Source organism: Haemaphysalis longicornis, unplaced genomic scaffold (genome assembly GCF_048455015.1).
Source record: "Haemaphysalis longicornis isolate Haplotype H1 unplaced genomic scaffold, Haemaphysalis longicornis Haplotype H1 scaffold_6, whole genome shotgun sequence".
Taxonomy (NCBI): domain Eukaryota; kingdom Metazoa; phylum Arthropoda; class Arachnida; order Ixodida; family Ixodidae; genus Haemaphysalis; species Haemaphysalis longicornis.
This window is the reverse complement of record NW_027526407.1, coordinates 148820767-148840366: the sequence shown is the minus strand read 5'-3', so window position 1 is coordinate 148840366 and position 19600 is coordinate 148820767. Positions and strand designations below refer to the sequence as shown.

General features: G+C 46.1%; 1 protein-coding gene across 1 annotated transcript in view; it reads right to left on the bottom strand.

Moving 5' to 3' along the window:
* Positions 1-19600, bottom strand: part of LOC144141982 (uncharacterized) — a 48707-nt gene that overhangs the window by 23143 nt on the left and 5964 nt on the right. The window contains exon 2 of the mRNA XM_077673412.1: positions 3640-3800. Coding sequence (XP_077529538.1) covers positions 3640-3800 — 161 coding nt within the window. The remainder of the gene's footprint in view (positions 1-3639; positions 3801-19600) is intronic.

Below are 19600 nucleotides of genomic sequence, written 5' to 3'. Positions count from 1 at the left end.
GATTCCCAAGTGGAAAGCCCGAACAATGCGAGGACAGGTATCAATGAGAGCTTGCTTCTGGGCTAGTTGGTACAATATTTCTTGTAAAAACACTGCGCTAAATTGAGATTGCGAAGACCAAGAACGGCCAAACACACGATGCAGACTTACGAAAGCGTAAGTCTGCATCGTGTGTTTCGCCGCCCTTTGTCTTCGTAATTTCAATTTAGGGCAGTGTTTTTACAAGAGACAGGTATCAAATAGCTACGTAACTAACCAACTACGTAACTAGGTACCTAATTCGGGTAACTAACAAGTATAGGTATCATTTGCATTGAAACAGATCACAAGGCAGCGGTAGAATCCCTTTTTCAAAGAGAAAGTGGGGCATTTTGAGGAAAGGCGCGAAAAAAAGCGACGGCGACACAGAGTAGAATATATGCAGGACCCCGCGCCACTAGCCACTGGGAACTTTAGAAAGAAAAAAAAAGATAGTGTGACAGACCCCCATAATCAAATTAATTCGCACACATACCTATGCATATCAAGAAAACTACAAATAAAAAAACAAACTTTCAGGTGCCAGTTTACTTCCTCAGCACGTGTCGTCCAGAGACGCCAACTCAGAGTTCTGTACACGGAACGAAAGGTGGGAAACGCGCGTAGACCCCTCCCGGCTCATTTCCCGGCTTCCACAATCTCCGTTTGCGTCTTACCTCTGTTCCTATAAACATTCGGGTCGGTTTTCTGAAAAGGGGTTTGCACCTCTGCACCATTCATTTCGTACAGTGTAAGGCCAGGTGCGTGCATCCCTTGCTGAATAACGAATTCGGATGTGCACGCAGACATGCGTCCCCGCTACCTTCCGGTTTTTCCAATATAGACCTTGATACATGATAGCCGAACATATTACACAGCTGGTTTAGCGCAACCCATGAACCACTTATTGCCGATCAAACAGGGGACGGAGGACCCAGGCGTCAGGTTCTCGTGGTGGCGATGGAACACTCAAGCTCGACCACGCGAGCGCGGCAGATATTCTTCTTTCACTGCTGCTGATGATGATGATGATTCCTATTGGTTTCCCCTTTGAATCGGGGTGATGACATGTCATCTTACCAAAAAGGACTAATATAACCATGTTTTACACTCTTGGTTTAATACTAGCGCTGCTTATGGCAGGCCCTAAGGCTTATTAGGCCCGAAATACTTTCTTTTCCCTGTTACAGGTGGTAACTGTCCTAGGCAATATTCCCCTCTCTGCTTTTCATCCACCAGCATTCTAATCTTCTTTTCGTCCCCTCGACAGCCTTGAAGTTAACTTCCTCACTGATACCCTTAAATCCTAGGGCTTCTGAAAGCCCAATATTCCCTTCATGTAGATTTGGATGGATACCCTCACATTCTAACACTATGTGCCGCATAGTTTCTGTTTCTTTTCCGCAGACCACACATACCCCATCATTTTGTGAATACTTCCCCACAAAACTCTTAGTTCGCAGGCACCCTGCTCTAGCCTCAAAAAGCAAAGCACTGCCCTGGGAATTATCGTAGAAATTTTCCTTTCTGATGTTCATCTTCTCAGCCCTGTACATCTCTAACGACGTTTTAGCTTCCATTTTTTCCCTCCATTTATTCGTTTCAATCTGCCTTGCCTCTTTTTTGGTTACCTTGGCTGTTTTGGATTCCCCACTGTTCTTTCCGTATTTCATCGTTAGCCGTCTAGTCTTCCTTAACCACTGCGTGTCCACGCTTTTCAAGTATAGGTACCTAAAAACCTTAGCTGCCCACCTTCGTTGATCCATTGCCCTCAACCTCATCTCAAAGCATATTTTACTTTGAGCTTCTCTAACTTCAAACGACGCCCAGCCCATATCTCCCTGAACTGCTTCGTTAGTTGTTTTTCCATGCGCGCCTAAGGCCAAACGTCCTACCGTTCTCTGGTTTACTTCAAGGCCTGATAGAACGTCTGATTTTAAGCAGAGTACAGCATTCGCAAACGTGAGACCTGGAACCATTACTCCTTTCCACATTCCTCTTACTACTTTATATTTGTTATACCCCCACAGAGCTCTATGCTTCATTATAGCTGCGTTTCGCTTTCCCTTAAGCTTAAGTTGCTCCTCGTGAGTACTTAAGTAGTTATCCCCTTCGTTTATCCACACTCCCAAATATTTATATTCCTTCACTCTAGGTAATTCGCCTTGCTGGATAAACACTACGTCGGTGGTAGCGTCATTGAAAACCATTATTCCTGATTTTTCTGCACTGAAATTTAACCCGAGGTCAGTGGCTTCCTGGCCGCAAATATTTATTAGCCGCTGCATATCGGTTTGGTTATCAGCTAAAAGAACAATGTCGTCTGCGTATAACATTCCCGGAATATGTTGTTGTACCACTTCGCCTTGCAGCATATGGGTTAGGCTAAACCCTACTCGTGCCACACCCCCTGCCTTCGCTCGTGTCACCTGCCATTCCACATTCATTTTCCGCACTAATTCTTGTGTTTCACTGTGCAGCCTGTGCTATCCTGACGGCCGGCGTATCGATTTGTTCGCCAACCGCAGGGCTAATCTGGACTACGATTTCTCAGTAGAAAACGCCACGTTGACTTCTTATTGGGAACCCACTCTTGGTGACATGCAACAGACAGTCAACATATAGAATATTTTCCACTGTTTTGCGTTCCTGTGGTGTAGGTTTTGAGACAACATTCGCATCGGTTTGCGTGACGGCACGTCTGTTTTTTCTCACCTGGCGGCAATGGCGTCAGCTGGAAACCCCGAATCAATTATTTTCTCCCCTTGGGAATCAAAACTAATGCTCATGACGTGGTGATGGGCTTATCGAGCGAGGACCATGACCATACCCATGATATGCTGTTTTTAACCCACCGACAGTGTCCAGAGCTATATTGAAAATTTCGTGGCCGATTAAAGATCCCCAGTTGCTAAAAATTATTCCGGAGCCGTCCACTACGTTGATCCTCACGGACGAGGAGTAGCTTACCCTCGTTATACCCTCCAATTCTTATTTTTATTCACGTACCAACAGAGGCAACAAGTGTGTCTGTTGGGAAGCTGATACCTGTGCACCGACGGGATTATCTACAGCTCCCATTGTCTAAGCCACAAAATCACTCTAGGAATCTCTCTGGTATTTTGATGGTGGCCGTATTCACCCGCGAGCTTTTATCTGCTAGCGTTTGATTTCGCCACACAGTCGTGTACAAGGCAAACCTCTTCGTACGCTCCGTCTCAGCTCCACGAGTTCCAGTACGGGAACAAACTCCCCCATTGGACCGTAGCTGTGATGCTCCTATCGGCATCACCAGTCCATAAGCCTTACAGGATCCTCCAAACTTTTGGCAGACCCCTTCACACGCCCGTGAGAATGTATGCTTGTTTAAGCATAACAAAGAATTCCTCGGCAGTAAAGCTTAGGCATCCAGTAAGTGTTCCTTCAGACGTGACACCTTTTTTCTTTGATCCTATTTGTCTAGCCAAGGCGTTTTCTAAAACCTCGGTTTTCACCGAGCGTATAAACAGTTTCATTTGTACAATAACATTCGTTGATTTTGCGAAAAGACAATTTCAACCTAAAGTCCCTCGAAAGCGTGGTGCGAGTGTAGATTGGGTGGTGTAAGTTTCTTGTACTCACATGTCTCCATCCGGCAAGTAACGCACTCTGAAGTTTATCGTATGGCTCTCCGGCGATACTTCCTGCGTAGTGTACCGAACGCACCGGCCATCTGTGCCTCCAAATTCGACGTCCGGGCTTGTCTTGTACACGACGTACCAGTCCTCGGTGGGAGCTGAACACTGCAAATTTTGAATGATTGGAAATGCATAGACGCCAATTACGTTTGCCAAAGAAATTTTCGCGGAGACTATACATTGTTGCCAGTACATAACCTTTCATATAACCTTGACCTGCCAATGTCGATACCGCGAAACACGATGAGTTTATAACAGTTAAACCTACGCCGCCTGTTTAACGCAGAAGGCGCGCGGGTTGGCGTCGTCAGGAGTGCGCGTGCGGAATGGCCTGAGGCTCTGCACTTGAAGTCCACATTAGCGCCTGCCCTATGTCATGACTCAAGTCCGTGTTAGATTTGAAAAAAAAAAATTCTGCACACCTGTGCAGCAATATCTGTTATTCCGCAAAGCTGGGGAATTTACTATTTGAACGCTACTTGAATTCAGTATTAAATATTTAAAATATAAGTTGAAGACAGTTATCAAAACGGGTGATGCATTCATTTATACGATTTGTATTTCGATTTCTTTATTCAAAAGTTTGCCTAGTTAGAATCTCACTGACACCACTTTTAACGTAAAATTTGCACAAAAGAGCTATTTAAAAATAGAATGGTCATGAGACCTACTAGCACATTTTCCGCAGCCGAACCTCTGATGTTATATACCCATTTTCCGCTACCGAACCTAGGATGTTATAATCCCAGCTCTCCGATTGGCTGAGGCCGGCAAAAGCATATGCAAATTAGGCTCGGCTTATAAGCATGTCGAATGGGTTATTTGCGCTTAACTTTAGGGCATATTCTTTTTACAGCACTAAGAATGGTGGCCTAAACAGTGGAGATTAGGAAAGAACACATAAACATACAAGTCTGCTCTTAGTACGGCGCGCACTATGCTTGTTATAACTACACATTAGTGCAGCGGTTTGGTGTTGCCTAACGGTACACTGGCCGATTGGTGTACGAGACCTTGGTGTACGATTGGTGTACGGGATCGCGTGACGGCGATCGTTTTCTACGTTAAAAGCGATTGTTATGAATAGGCCGAGGACCACGCAGGTGTATATGAACGCTGTTCAACACATTGACGATATATTTAACAAGATGAAGGACAAGCACACGACGTGCGCATAATATGCGATGGGGAAAAGCAGCTAGAACACAGGCAGCCGCTACACAATATAATCTGGCAGTTCGGAAGGTCCGAGGGCAATGCCTGGTAGGTATTGAGCTCACATTCCATCGCGATGTGTTTCTGGCAACTCAACAGCAGGAACGGCAGCGTTCAACAGCCGGAGCGGAGTGTCAGCAATGGGCGCACCAGTGCCACGATGACGGTACCCAGACGCGCTCTCGACCCTTGACGGAGCGTGGCAACGGTCTTGTTTGGGCTGGGTCGGGAACCAGGCGTCCCATGGGGTCGTTTCCCACGCAACCGCGCCCTGTTCCACCGCTTGCCTTCCAGCCGTCGTTGTTCGAGCTTCCGCGATCACTGTCTCGCGCCTCCTGCCTTCATTTTTGTCGTCGCTATCATTCTCGCTGGCTCGAATGCGCGGCCATTCTCTCACGTGGCTCTTCATCACGGCGATTACAAGCGATTAGATTATACCTCAGTTTTTTTACCTTAAAAAACAGGTCAGGTCCAAATACGGTCAAAAACAAAGCCAAGGTAGCAAACGGCCCGGCGCAGTATGGTACGGATATCAAAGAGGACTGACGGCGAACAAGGCTTCGCATGCGGCTGCCGAGCATAATGTCGCACTACGTTCGCTTGAAGATATGTTCTTGTGACATCACTGAAGATGTCAGAACACACGATTTCGTGGGGGAACGAAACTTTTAACGTACATAGGGTAATTTCTTAGTGAGTAAAGCATCGTATGCCTCTGGAAAAGCACTGGTGGAACTATAAACACGAAATCTTCCCAATAAAACGAATTTGTACTTTGTCTTCATGGCTACTTTAGCCAACACACCGGCTGTGCGGAGTTCCGTGGTGGACATATAAGGAAGGAGTCAGATCTCTTGCCACTGTGTAGATGCCGGCAAATTTGGCGCGTATGGTAATGTTTTTTATGCAGAAACTCAGGACCACACCCCGCACGGGAAACCTTGAGTAATCTTGGTTACGGTATTGGCGACACCGCGGACACCGACCCCCCATAGTCACGCTGTAATCTACCGTGGCTAGGATTTTTAAGGTGAATGGCAGAAACTACAAACGGTGGCCGTAGGTGCCGTGGTTAAGCTCCGGTGGATGGGCTCCCTGTCTATTTACCAGGCAGGGAGCACCGGTACTTCTCTCAGCATCAGCGTAAACTGAGCGATTGAAGTACCCCCGTCCCCTGCTTTTTTTCAATATGGCATGTTTTTTTATCCCCCCAATCCAATGATCGGCCCCCAAAAGGGGCCGCACTGAAGTACTACCTTAAGGTAAATAACAACACTTCCACAAGTACCTTGTCTATATTTCTGCAGAAGCCACTCCTTTTGCAAAGTATGTCATTCTGTTGGCGAAATGCATGGAGTCTGCTGTTGGGTCAGACTATGATGCTAAGGAACCCGCATCAGGTGATGTACTGGTAGAAGTAAAAAGGAAAAATCAGAGTTAGAATCTAGTGAAACAGACCACGTTGTCCGAAATACCTGTCACTGTGAAACCACACCGGACCCTCAACTCCTCGCAAGGAGTGATATAAGGGAAATATCTAGAGTCTGAGACAGAGGCGGATCTTGTAGATGCACTCCAACCTCAAGCAGTAACTACAGTGAAACGAATCATAATCCAGAGAGCAAATCAAGAAAGTCCGACAAAGCACATAATACTAAAGTATGATCACACAACGCCTCCAGAATAGGCCAAAGTTGGTTTTCTTAGCGGCGACGTACGACCGTATGTACCACTTCCAAGGCGCTGCTTTAAGTGCCAACGATATGGTCATGGAACTTTAACATGCCCAGGGAAGTTGACATGTGCCAAATGTTCCGAAAGTGATCACTCGTTTCAAGGCTGAAAACACCACTGCGAAGTCGCCGAATTGCGGCGGACTGCTCGGTGCATATTCGCGTGCATGTGCAAAATCCAAGGGCGAAAAGGAAATCATATGTATAACAGTAAATGAAAACATCACCTTTGCAGAAGCGCGCCAAAAGCACGAGCTGCTTTCGCCCACAGGGTACGCAGACGCTGCCCGGAGGGTGTTGGGGCGGCATTTGGTCAGCACGGCAAAAGAGTGCAGCCTTCTTGCTAGCGTGCTGTTCTCCCAACCCCGGGATGAGCAGCCGCCTGCTTCCTCTACAACACCTGTAGGCGCTGCGGTTGCCCCTTCTATTGCTCGACTGTCCTCAGCAGAACCGAATTATGAGTAATCACCGAGTAGGGCGACTCCAGCCAATGTGGCAATTGTAATCACCACTGAAAGCTCTGCCGCTCAGACAGTTTCCTCTCCACTGGCCCTAGCGACACCTGAGGGCACGGAGAAGATGTACACGTGAGGGCCCGCAGCAACGCCAAGCCAAGGCTCACCACCTTGTCCGCACGCGGAAATGGAAATGGACGTGGGATCGTTCCTGCCTGCATCGCAGCGCAAGGAACGGGCTGCGGCGTCCAAACCTACAGAAAATCCCAAAAAACCCGCTCCAAGAATACAAGCCCCGAAAGACCAAACATGAACACACACACACACACACACACACACACACACACACACACACACACACACACACACACACACACACACACACACACACACACACACACACACACACACACACACACACACACACACACACACACACACACACACACACACACACACACACACACACACACACACACACACACACACACACACACACACACACACACACACACACACACACACACACACACACACACACACACACACACACACACACACACACACACACACACACACACACACACACACACACACACACACACACACACACACACACACACACACACACACACACACACACACACACACACACACACACACACACACACACACACACACACACACACACACACACACACACACACACACACACACACACACACACACACACACACACACACACACACACACACACACACACACACACACACACACACACACACACACACACACACACACACACACACACACACACACACACACACACACACACACACACACACACACACACACACACACACACACACACACACACACACACACACACACACACACACACACACACACACACACACACACACACACACACACACACACACACACACACACACACACACACACACACACACACACACACACACACACACACACACACACACACACACACACACACACACACACACACACACACACACACACACACACACACACACACACACACACACACACACACACACACACACACACACACACACACACACACACACACACACACACACACACACACACACACACACACACACACACACACACACACACACACACACACACACACACACACACACACACACACACACACACACACACACACACACACACACACACACACACACACACACACACACACACACACACACACACACACACACACACACACACACACACACACACACACACACACACACACACACACACACACACACACACACACACACACACACACACACACACACACACACACACACACACACACACACACACACACACACACACACACACACACACACACACACACACACACACACACACACACACACACACACACACACACACACACACACACACACACACACACACACACACACACACACACACACACACACACACACACACACACACACACACACACACACACACACACACACACACACACACACACACACACACACACACACACACACACACACACACACACACACACACACACACACACACACACACACACACACACACACACACACACACACACACACACACACACACACACACACACACACACACACACACACACACACACACACACACACACACACACACACACACACACGCACGCACGCACGCACGCACACGCGCACGCGCACGCGCACGCGCACGCACGCACGCGCACACGAACACGCACGCACGCGCACACGAACACGCACGCACGCACACGCACACGCACACGCGCACGCACACGCGCACGCACGCGCGCACACACACACACACACACACACACACACACACACACGCACACGCGCACGCACACACGCACGCACACGCGCACGCGCACGCGCACGCACACGTCCCAGTAGCTCTTAAATGTACTGTCGGGAGCAAAAGTCTGGATTCCACGCGAGTGGCGGCCGAAATGCATTGCAGCGCCACCCTGCGAAAGCTCGCCTGCTGTCGAGACACCGGCTATAGGGCCTATCTTAACTGCACGCATGTTCGTTTGCTCGCACGAGTCTGATACGCTTTTTGTTCACGGAAAGACCGAACGGTGTCGCTTCGGCCGTGTCTAGCATTTACGACTGGGCAATTCCGTCGGCGTGTAGCATTTGCGATACGGTCTCAGTGAGTGGCAGTAAGCGGCCACGGATGCGTTGAACGGGTAGTTTTTCGTCACTCTTTATCAGCGTTGCACGTCGAAAGTAGTTGCTATCTGCGACTGCACCGCAAAACAATAGTCTCAAACTGGTTTAAGGAAGCGTGTCGCTTCGCGACTGCTTTTATGGAATGAATGCTTTTCAACTGAGAAATTATCCTGATTGATTGTGGAGTTTAACGCGCCGACGCAACGTAGGCGATGAGGCGCGCCGTAGTAGAGGGCTCCGGATTAATTTTGACCACCTGGGGATCTTTATCGTGCGCCGAAATCTCGTACACACGGGCGTTTTTGCTTTTCGCCTCCATCAGAAAAGCGGCCGCCGCGGCCGGGAATCGAACCCGCGACCTCGTGCTCAGCAGCGCAACGCCTTAGCCACTGAGCCACCGCAGCGGGTGAGAAATTATCCTAGGCATTGTTTCGTTCTGGTCGCAACGTAGGAAAACTCAAGCTTGAAAGAAAAGAATTTTAGTGGGCGCATCAAGTGGAACAGAAAAACTGTGTGGCTTTCATTCCGGTGTCTCCTAGTTAAAAAAAAAAGAGCGCACAGGGGTCGTAGGTTATTTATTTAAACAAAAATGAAGCAAAAGCATGAAGACTCTGCCACCTTGTTTCGGTAACGGCCCTTAGTAGCGTGTGAGATGTCCATCGCCGGCAATCACCTCGGCTACGCGCCTTGGCATAGACTCGTAAAGAGAAGAAACGAGTCCTTGGGTAGCTCGGAGTGCCTCCCATTCTTCTTTTACTGCAGCCCAAAGGGTGTCGGAAGTGGAACTGATGAGATGGCGCCCAGCAAGGCGTTTTTTCATTAGCCACCACACACTCTCGATAGGATTTAAGTCCGCCCCGACCGGCGGCCACTCGAAAGTCCTGATCGCGAGGTCTTCCAGCAGTGCCGTCACGGAGCGCGCGGAGTGGACGGGGCTCCGGTCGTGCTGGAGGAGGCAGCAGCCATCCTTGAACGGCCCGTCCAGGACGTACGGAATGAAGACTTTCTCAAGTATCGCGCACTAAGAGCGTGCTTGAAACCGCCCTTCAATCCGTACAAGTGGTCCCAGGCCGTCCTTGCTGATGGCTCCCCAGACGTTGACTGTGCATCGCCCACTGGACAACACAGTCTGGGTCCATGGCGGCAGGTATCTATTTAAAAAAGTGTAAGCAAGCGTGTAAAAAAATACATTTTGACGAAAAAACAGGCGGGCCGAGCTGTAAGCAAATGCCTCGAAAATACCGATACTTTTCTACCACCAATACAGGAAGCGTATTTGCTTAACGGATGCACATCCAGCCCTAACTTCGAAGAGCTTCGAACTTATTATCAAAATAATATAACGCATTCAGTAGTCTACACCGCACAAAAAGGACAACAAATAAAGTACAATATCACTTGCTGCTATCCGTACATAATTTTAGTACGATATAATATTATAGCAAAAATAGGGGCAAAACATATTCACAGAATTAAGGTGGATTACTGTGACACTCAATAAGAATGTTTCAACTGATAATTGCACCACAGAGAGACTCTTATTTATGCAATGACAATAAACGGCGCCGACCATACCTGCAATTTACTGGCCGCCAGACGCGCTGCTGCTGGTCCCATCGGCTTGAAAAAGAGGACTCATCAGTAAATACGACTTTTCTCCAGTCGTCCGGCTCCCATTGCTCCACCATGCGGGCAAACTCCAGTCGCAGACGCGGCCGCACAGTTATTCAGCCCGGCCTCTTTCAATGTACGTCGGATAGTCCAACAAGAAATATCCAAATTAAGTGTCTCACGGATCTCGTTGGCGCTGATGAAGGGATCTGTGGCAGCCATGGCGATTATTAGTCTATCAGACTCTTCGTCGGTGGCCCTCAGTCTTCCGCTGCGCTCAGAATCTTCAAGGCGGCCTCCTTCGTCCCTGTACGCCTGAATTGCTCGGCGGACAGCTCTTCGGGATCTAGCAGTCCGACGGCAGATCTCGCGCTGAGAAATTCCTTGTAGGCATAACTCAACAATGCGTTTCCTCTCGTTGACGGGGACCGGTGGCGGCATTTTCGCGAGTGACAACGTCAATAACGAACAGCGATCTTAAATAGCGCTTACTACACGAAACGGTCCAATCGCACGCTTGCAGTGGTGATAATCCCATCATGGTATTCACTTTACGACGCCGAAAAGTCACGGTGCGCTCGAGACTGCGCATGGCTATAGGCGCTAGCACCAATTTTGAACACGTCGGCGTAATTTTAGTTTCTTTTTTATTTGCGATGAAACGAACTCACGCATGCGACAGGCTTCGTTCAAACCGGCGCGTGTAGTGGTTTGCGGCTGAGTCCCACATTGCGAATATCTGTGAAAGACAACGGTGATAAGAAGTAGTAACAAAAAAAGGAAAGCACACTGCTGAGCGCAACGCGCCCACAGATAGCAGCTCATGCTGTAGTGATCGCAAGTTGCGCCCCTGATTGTGACCATTTTCAAAAGGCGCGCTACATGGACAGCCGAAGCGACACCGTTCGGTCTTTCCGTGAAAAAAAAAACTGTATCAGACTCGTGTGGGCGAACGAACATGCGTGCAGTTAAGATATGCCCTACAGCCGGTGTCTCGCAGCAGGCGAGCTTTCGCAGGGTGGCGCTGCAATGCATTTCGGCCGCCGCTCGCGTGGAATCCAGACTTTTGCTCCCGACAGTACATAATGGGAAGAGCAAATATTATCCAGCACAACTGTAGAGGCCTACTTAAAAATGTTGGTGTAGTCTAGGAAATATTGCATCACAATCAGCCAAGTGTGATGTGTCTACAAAAAACACATATAAACTTCAAGCACACGGATCTCTTGAATAGTTACATGGATTTACGAAGGACATGGATGGTGGTGGTACATCTTCAGGTGGGGAGGCCATCGTTGCCCGAAAATAATTGGCATGTCACTCTGCAGAATTACAGACTTTTCTTGAGGAGGTTGCCAATGAAACCATAATTTTCAATAAGCTAATAACAGTGTGCTCCATCTACACCTTTTCTAAATTCAAGCTTCCAAGCACCCATTTAGAGGGCCCTGTAGATCAGCTACGGCAACCTTTTATTCTTATAGGCGACCTCAATGCACACAAATCTCTTTGGAGCTCTCTCCGCGCGGATTCTTGAGGTCGCGTAATCAAAAATTGTCTTACATCTCCCGAAGCATGCCTATTTGCATAAAGAAGCCTACATACCATAACATAGGGCGCAACACGTATTAAAACTTAGACTTCCCTATTGGCCCTCTCCTACTCTTTCTATACTATATGGCAGTGACCACATCCCTCCACATACATAAAGGCCTTAACACTTCACCTTCCCGTTGCAAGTTTATCGAAGCAAGAGAAAACTGGAACACATTCACCCAGACATCACAACTGCACTACACATACATAACAGGCTGACCTGTAGAGAAGGCAACCCAGCTCTTTATGGTGCACATTCTCGCCGCCGCTGAAAAGTCAGCTCCCCAGGCCTCCTTTGCCGCGCGCAACCCAAGGAGGCCCTGGTGGAATGACGACTGCAGGCGTGCGCGGGAGGCCCAGAACAAAGCGTGGGTGGCCTCGGTAGATACCAAAAAACTTTTAACCTTATTTCTTTCTAAAGGAAAAATGTATTAGGTTAGCGCGTGTGCCGTGCGGCAAAAACGTAGAGCTGGCACGCATTTCTAACACCCATAAACTCATCCACGGACAACCACAAGGTATGGACACAAATACGTGAACTCAAAGGACAGCACGCACATAGCCTGCCCCTACAAAGCACGACAGGAAACACCGGAAGACCAGGCTAACACACTCGCACAACACTTTAAACATGTGTCCAGTTCTGAACACTACACAAACACTTTTATGCAGCACAAATCATGCACATTAAAGAGGCCTGCACGTGAAAAGAAGAAATCAGAGTCTGCATAAAATTAATTTTTACTCTATGAGCTGAAGACTGCACTTGCAACTTGGAAGCCTTCAGCTCCAGGGCCAGACAACATTACATACGCTATGATTACACCCCTACACGCAGACACTCTTCGGACACTCCTAGACGTATAGAACCAAATAAGGCTATAGGGGGACGTAAGAGGGCCTGGAGGGCCGCCATAGTTGTGGCTTTTTTTAAAGAAGCGAAGGACCATTCTACTCCTGCAAATGATACACCGATTGCATTGACAAGCTGCCTGTTGAAGCTTTTAGAGAAGATGATTAACCGGAGGCTCATTTACTTTCTTAAGTACAATGGTCTTCTCGAGAGCTGCCAGGCAGGCTTCCAGGCAGGGCGATCCAAAGGGGATCAACATTTTGTTGCAATTGAATAGTACATCTTTTAAGTACGGCAGACCCCTATTCGAACAAATTAAGATGATTGAATACAGATATTTGTACAAATGCGCCATTTTAAAGATTTAATTGATAAAAAAAGAAATGAAGCTCTTTCGTGGTTCCAAAGCGCAACCCGCGTGAACAGCACCGCTGACGTCTCGGCAAGATGGCTCGGTCCCTGAATACTGGAAATTTAACAGCCTGGCAGCAATTTTAAAATCAAGCAGGTCTCCCCTAAATAACGCGTCATATCGCCCTGTAGATCTGGCAAGCTGCCAGGAAAAAGTATTGGAAATGAAGGACGTTCTCTGTCAGGAGTATTACCTTGAGCTCCACATTACCAACCCACATGCTACGGCTTAATATTGATTGAAATGGCCGTTCGTCGATTACAACGTCATTGACGACGTCATTTAAGTTCGAGATATCACACAAACGTCTGTATTCATCCCTATTTTTTATACTTAATTATCGTACGACAACGTAATACATGGTTTCATTCTTGAGAGCCATGAAGAAGCCAGCGTATCTGGCCTAACATTCAGATGGATGCAAAAGTTTCCATCCAAAGGTGATTTTTGTTGAGAATAGACGTGAAACAACCTGGCAGCAATATCTACCTCTGGGCACCGCACAACCATGTGTTCTTAAGCCGAGACTGTACCATTGCACTGTGATGAGACAAATTAAAGCCTTAATAATTATTGTACACCTCTTCGTAAAAGCTGACAACCTTTGCCGCTGGACATAAGGAGTTTCACATAATCAGGTTCGGCCAGACTTTTCGAATCGGCGACTATCACATATTCCTCCCTGCATAAAATATACTTCAAAATTGCACCATACACGTGTGCAGCGGTGTCAATTACTCGCTATGGAGTGTGACAATATGGAATCTTATCATACACGCCACCTATTTATAACGTAAACGGTCCCCTCTTTCATAGAATTATCCTCAATCAGGTCTTATCACGAAAATCAAAATTACTATCTCTGAAAAAATGGTCTGTGCAGTTGTCCAGCTCAAGAAGTTGGTTTGAAAAAAAAAGCATGAGGCATATTCGCTCACTCAGCGGTAGAGCCTTATATGCCCTATTTCTTGGTGTTTTATTTTGAAACCTACCTGTATTGTCAAACGCATGAAAAATGAACAAACGGCCTTTCCAGGCCATACAATCGCAGTGCCTTCGCAAATTCCTCAATGTGCCACGTTCCGCCTTATTAATGACCACCATTTTCATATTGAGAGATTGTATATTACCAAGCAGTGGACAATCCGAGCACAAGTTAGACATCTGGATCGGGTGGCCCATCACCATTTTGTACTCATTCTGCCAACGGTACAACGCGCACTTTTCTCTAATGTTGCCGCCACTCACAGCAGCGGTAGAATCCCCTTCGAGATACGCAGACGTGGTCCGACCCTCACCACCGCTTTATCGCCTGTTACACCAACAAGTGCACCTAACCTTCAGTTGCCTGCTTCCTTCAGAAATGTAGGAAGCAGGCAACCACAATGACCGACCTTCACTATGGCGGTAACAGCACGGCAGTGTACGTGAACGAGCACCTTACCCCATCGAATAAGAAACTGCTCGGCGCTACGGTTGCCCGAAAATAAACTGTCGGCTGGACGTTTGTTTGGACCGCAGGGGGGAAGGCCTTTGCTAGAAAGGATAAGGACTCACGTGCTCTCAGGATCGCACGCATGAGCGTCATGGAAAAGTTGATAAACTGTGCAGGAATAAATACCCCGATAGCGCTCTCCCCCTCAAATGGCCACTATAAAGGCAGGTTGTTGCTATTATGATCACGAGGCTTTGAACGAAAAATTTGGTGACAAAAGAGGAGGTTTTGAGACACTGTATTTAAACATGCGAAATATAAAAAATAAGAAGGATGATCTAGGAATGTGCTTGAGATCTTTCACTACTGAGTTTGATGCAATCGTGCTTACGGAGACTTCGCTGACAGATGCAGACCTCACGCCCCACCTCAAAGGCAACAGGAGTGTAACCCTGAACAGAAAAAATAAAACAGGTGGCGGTGTATTGATATATCTCAAAAGTGATCTACAATTCTGGGTTATTGATGATGTAACCAAAAGCAATGAAAACGTGGAAAGGTTATTGATTCAAACACCTAATGTTGTTGTTGGCGCCTTGTATAGGGAACCCTCGGGCAATGTGTGTGATTTTATTACATTTCTTGAAAGCGCATTTTATTGTCTTCATTCTATGAATGCACTGTTCATGATTCTTGGAGATATAAACATTGATGTCATGTCGGAAAGCCGTTTTCAAGGGAGTTTAGAGATGTAATCAACGCACATGTCTGTGATAACGTGATCAACATACCAACTAGAATCACCCCTAACACTGCCACATGTCTTCATATTTGCATAACTAACATATACATTAGGAATATCTCAGCAGGTGTTCTGCTAAATGATATTAGCGACCACCCACCAATTTTCTGCCTCGGGTACTTGACAATCAAAAATAATTCCTCAAAAAAACGTGCTAAGTTTTGGGTACGAATATAAACGAGGAATCATTAGGCAGTTCTTCTGTCCCATAGAAGAAGGAAATTGGAGTTATGTATATGCAGATGACTGCCCAAAACGCGCATACAAATCATTTTTTACAAAGGTTGAGAAATGTTATAACTGTGCTTTCCCTCTTAAAGAATGCAAAACACAACACAAAAAGATTAGAGAGCCATGGATAACATCAGAACTGTATAAAAGAATAAAAAAAAAGATAGTATGTTTCATAATTTTTCCCAGAACCATGATTCTGAAATATTCTCTGAGTTTAGAAAAGTACGGAATAAGGTAAATTCTGATTTATGAAAGACTAAGAACGATTACTATCAGGGAAAATTTTATAACGTACGAGGGGACCATAACCATAAGAAATTGTGGGATAATGTTAACGACTTATTGAACAGGAAGCAACAGCATGGCTCGGTCCAAGAAATAAATATAAATTACCGGCATGTCACTGGGGAAGAACCCGCTGAAACAATGAATAGGCACTTTATAGGCGTTGGGAAATACATTGGACAAATTCAAAGCCCAGATTACCCTATCGAATGCAATAAACTCCAAGACTCAATTTTTCTTTCACCAGCTACATTTGTTGAAATTGATAGTATAATTGACAGCCGTGATAATGATGCAGCCGCTGAAGATGACGGAATAAAATTCCTACCATTAAAGCATACCTCCCATGTCATTAGCCCACTATTAACACACGTAATAAACAGCATGCTGGAGACAGGCGACTTCCCTGGTGAAATATAGATAGCCAAAGTCACCCCCGTTTACAAAGGAGGCGGAGAAGCCGACATTAATATTGATAGGCATATTTCAGTCCTTCCCATTTTGTCAAAAATATTTGAAAGGGTTAATAATGATAGGTTGAGTCCCTTCTTTGAAAAACATCAAATAATAAGCCAATCTCAATACGGCTTCCAGAAAAATAAGTCTACTGAACTAGCTCTTGTGCACTTTAAAGAAAAAATATTCGAAAATATTAAAAATAAATTACTCACGCTCGGAATTTTTCTGGATCTGCGAAAAGCTTTCGATACTGCACAACATGCCATTTTATTAAGAAAAATTCAGGCAATAGGCGTACCAGGAATAGCTGTAACATCAATTAGAAATTACATCACCAACCAATACCAGTATGTTCAGATAGGCAATCAAACCTCCTCCAAAATGAAAATACAATATGGCGTTCCGCAGGGCTCCATTTTGGGACCAGTGTTCTTTCTCGTTTAAAATAATGATGTTGCGACAATAACAGGTTGTTCTAATGTAATAATATATGCTGAAGACCCAAACGTTTTTTTTCGGGACAAACAAAAGAATGTTGGGAAAAAACAGCTAACGAATATCTCCTGAAATTATCGTATTGGCTGCAGAAAAATCACTTGAGCCTTAATACAACCAAAACCAACTATATTATTTTTAAACCAGTAAATAAACGAGACTGCACGGACACTGATGTAAAATATGAGGGTGTTTCGCTTACACAGGTTACGCAGTTAAAACTTTTAGGCGTGTGGTTTTCTTCAGACTTATCATGGACTGTTCACGTTAACACGCCTAAATCGGATTTATCTCGTGTTATTGGGTGTATTTATAAAATACAGAACCTGGTACCTACATGGCCCAAACGGATACTATATTACTCCCTTTTTATTCCGAACTAAGTTATAAAATGTTGGTTTGGGGCACTACTAAAGCTTATCATTCTAGCAACCTTGTTATCCTGCAAAAGAAAATGCTGCGTATACTTGATAATTACAAAGAGCACAGACGTAATCTAGGAACGGGACCACTTTTTAAGAAACACGTTTTATTGAAAGCAGACTGAGCCTGCTTTTTTAAACTCATGCAATGGATACACAATAATAGAACTCACAAAATGCCAACTGGAAATGCAAGTAAATACGCAATTCGTCATCAAAAAAGAAAGCTACCCTCAATATGATCAGACTACGGGCGAAAACCTATACCGTATTGAACTAATAAACTGCTAAATACCTTAGATGGGAACGTAAATTTTGACCAATTCTTCCCTTGCTTTAAAATGAAATCCAGAACATTTCTCATCAATTCAGGCCTCTCGTGGATAATTTGATCCCACGCTCCAACAAACTACTAGGCAGTAATTACAATATCCGCCACTTTCTACACTTATATTATACGTCACAATTTAATGAGTGGGCTATGTTTTCTAATCATGAAAATGCTGCCTCTGAATACATGTTTCTTTATTGATTTCTGAGTTGTGAGTTCATGCTCAGAGTTCTGAGGTCATGATTTCTCAGCTCTTGTACAATCTGTACGGTATTTGCATTGTATTTGCCTATTATTGCATTATTTTTATTATTGCATTGCATTATTATTGCACTGAGGCCCCATCAAGTATTTCTTGGCTTTAGCCTCGGTGCCCTCTTAGGCAGTGTCTGAGAAAATAAAAATGAAAAAAAGAAAATAACAAATAAGCAGATGTACAGCCACAGGGTCTTCAATAGCTTTTGCGTGTTTACGATTTTTGCACACAGCTCACAGAGGCCATACTCACGTCTATACCGATACCTCTGTAACTAACACCACGTCTTATGGAGCTCAAGTCATACCAGCCACACCAGACAACGTTCATTTCAAAATGAAAAGAATGACGGCAGGTGTAAGCCAACCTGAAAATGGCAGCATCTCCACTCCGTGGATGCTGGCGAGGGTGTGGAGTACGGGGATTCGAAATGACATCCAAGTTGCGCCCCGAGTGACATACGATTTGCGCCCTGACTGTCATTGGATTTGAGCCGTGAGTTGCACCTTGATTATACCCTAAATGAAACTGCAACTCACGCCTTAAATCATATTTAACTTAATTTTCGCTTGATGGTGGTTTGCGCACGGATGAACGCGGACGGACATTGGAAGGTCCGAAGGTATACCGCACCGTTACTGGCCAGGGAGTAAGCTGTTTGACTCTCGAGTACTAACTCACGGTCATAGCCCAATGGGTGGGACGCCTGACACTATCTCTATCAGTTATACCAGACAAAGGCTCAAATCCTGGCGGTGCCTGTGTGATTTTTTCCGATTGTAAATGCTAGGCGCACGGACGCGGGCGGACGTTGTGCGGTCCTAATGTATTCCGCACCTAAAACGTCAACCGATTTGGAATTCACACATTTTGCCGTGATGGACACAATGAATTCAAAGCATCTCAGGACTTACGGAGACGGCACTAGTGTTAACATTCAAGCAAACGTGAAACGTTTTAAGTTTGAAAATTTCAAACTTGACCTTCCAAAACGCTGGAAGTCTAAGGTTAGCACTGTTTAGTCTCGGTCTTGCCTTTTTTCCCGTAAGCGCTTGA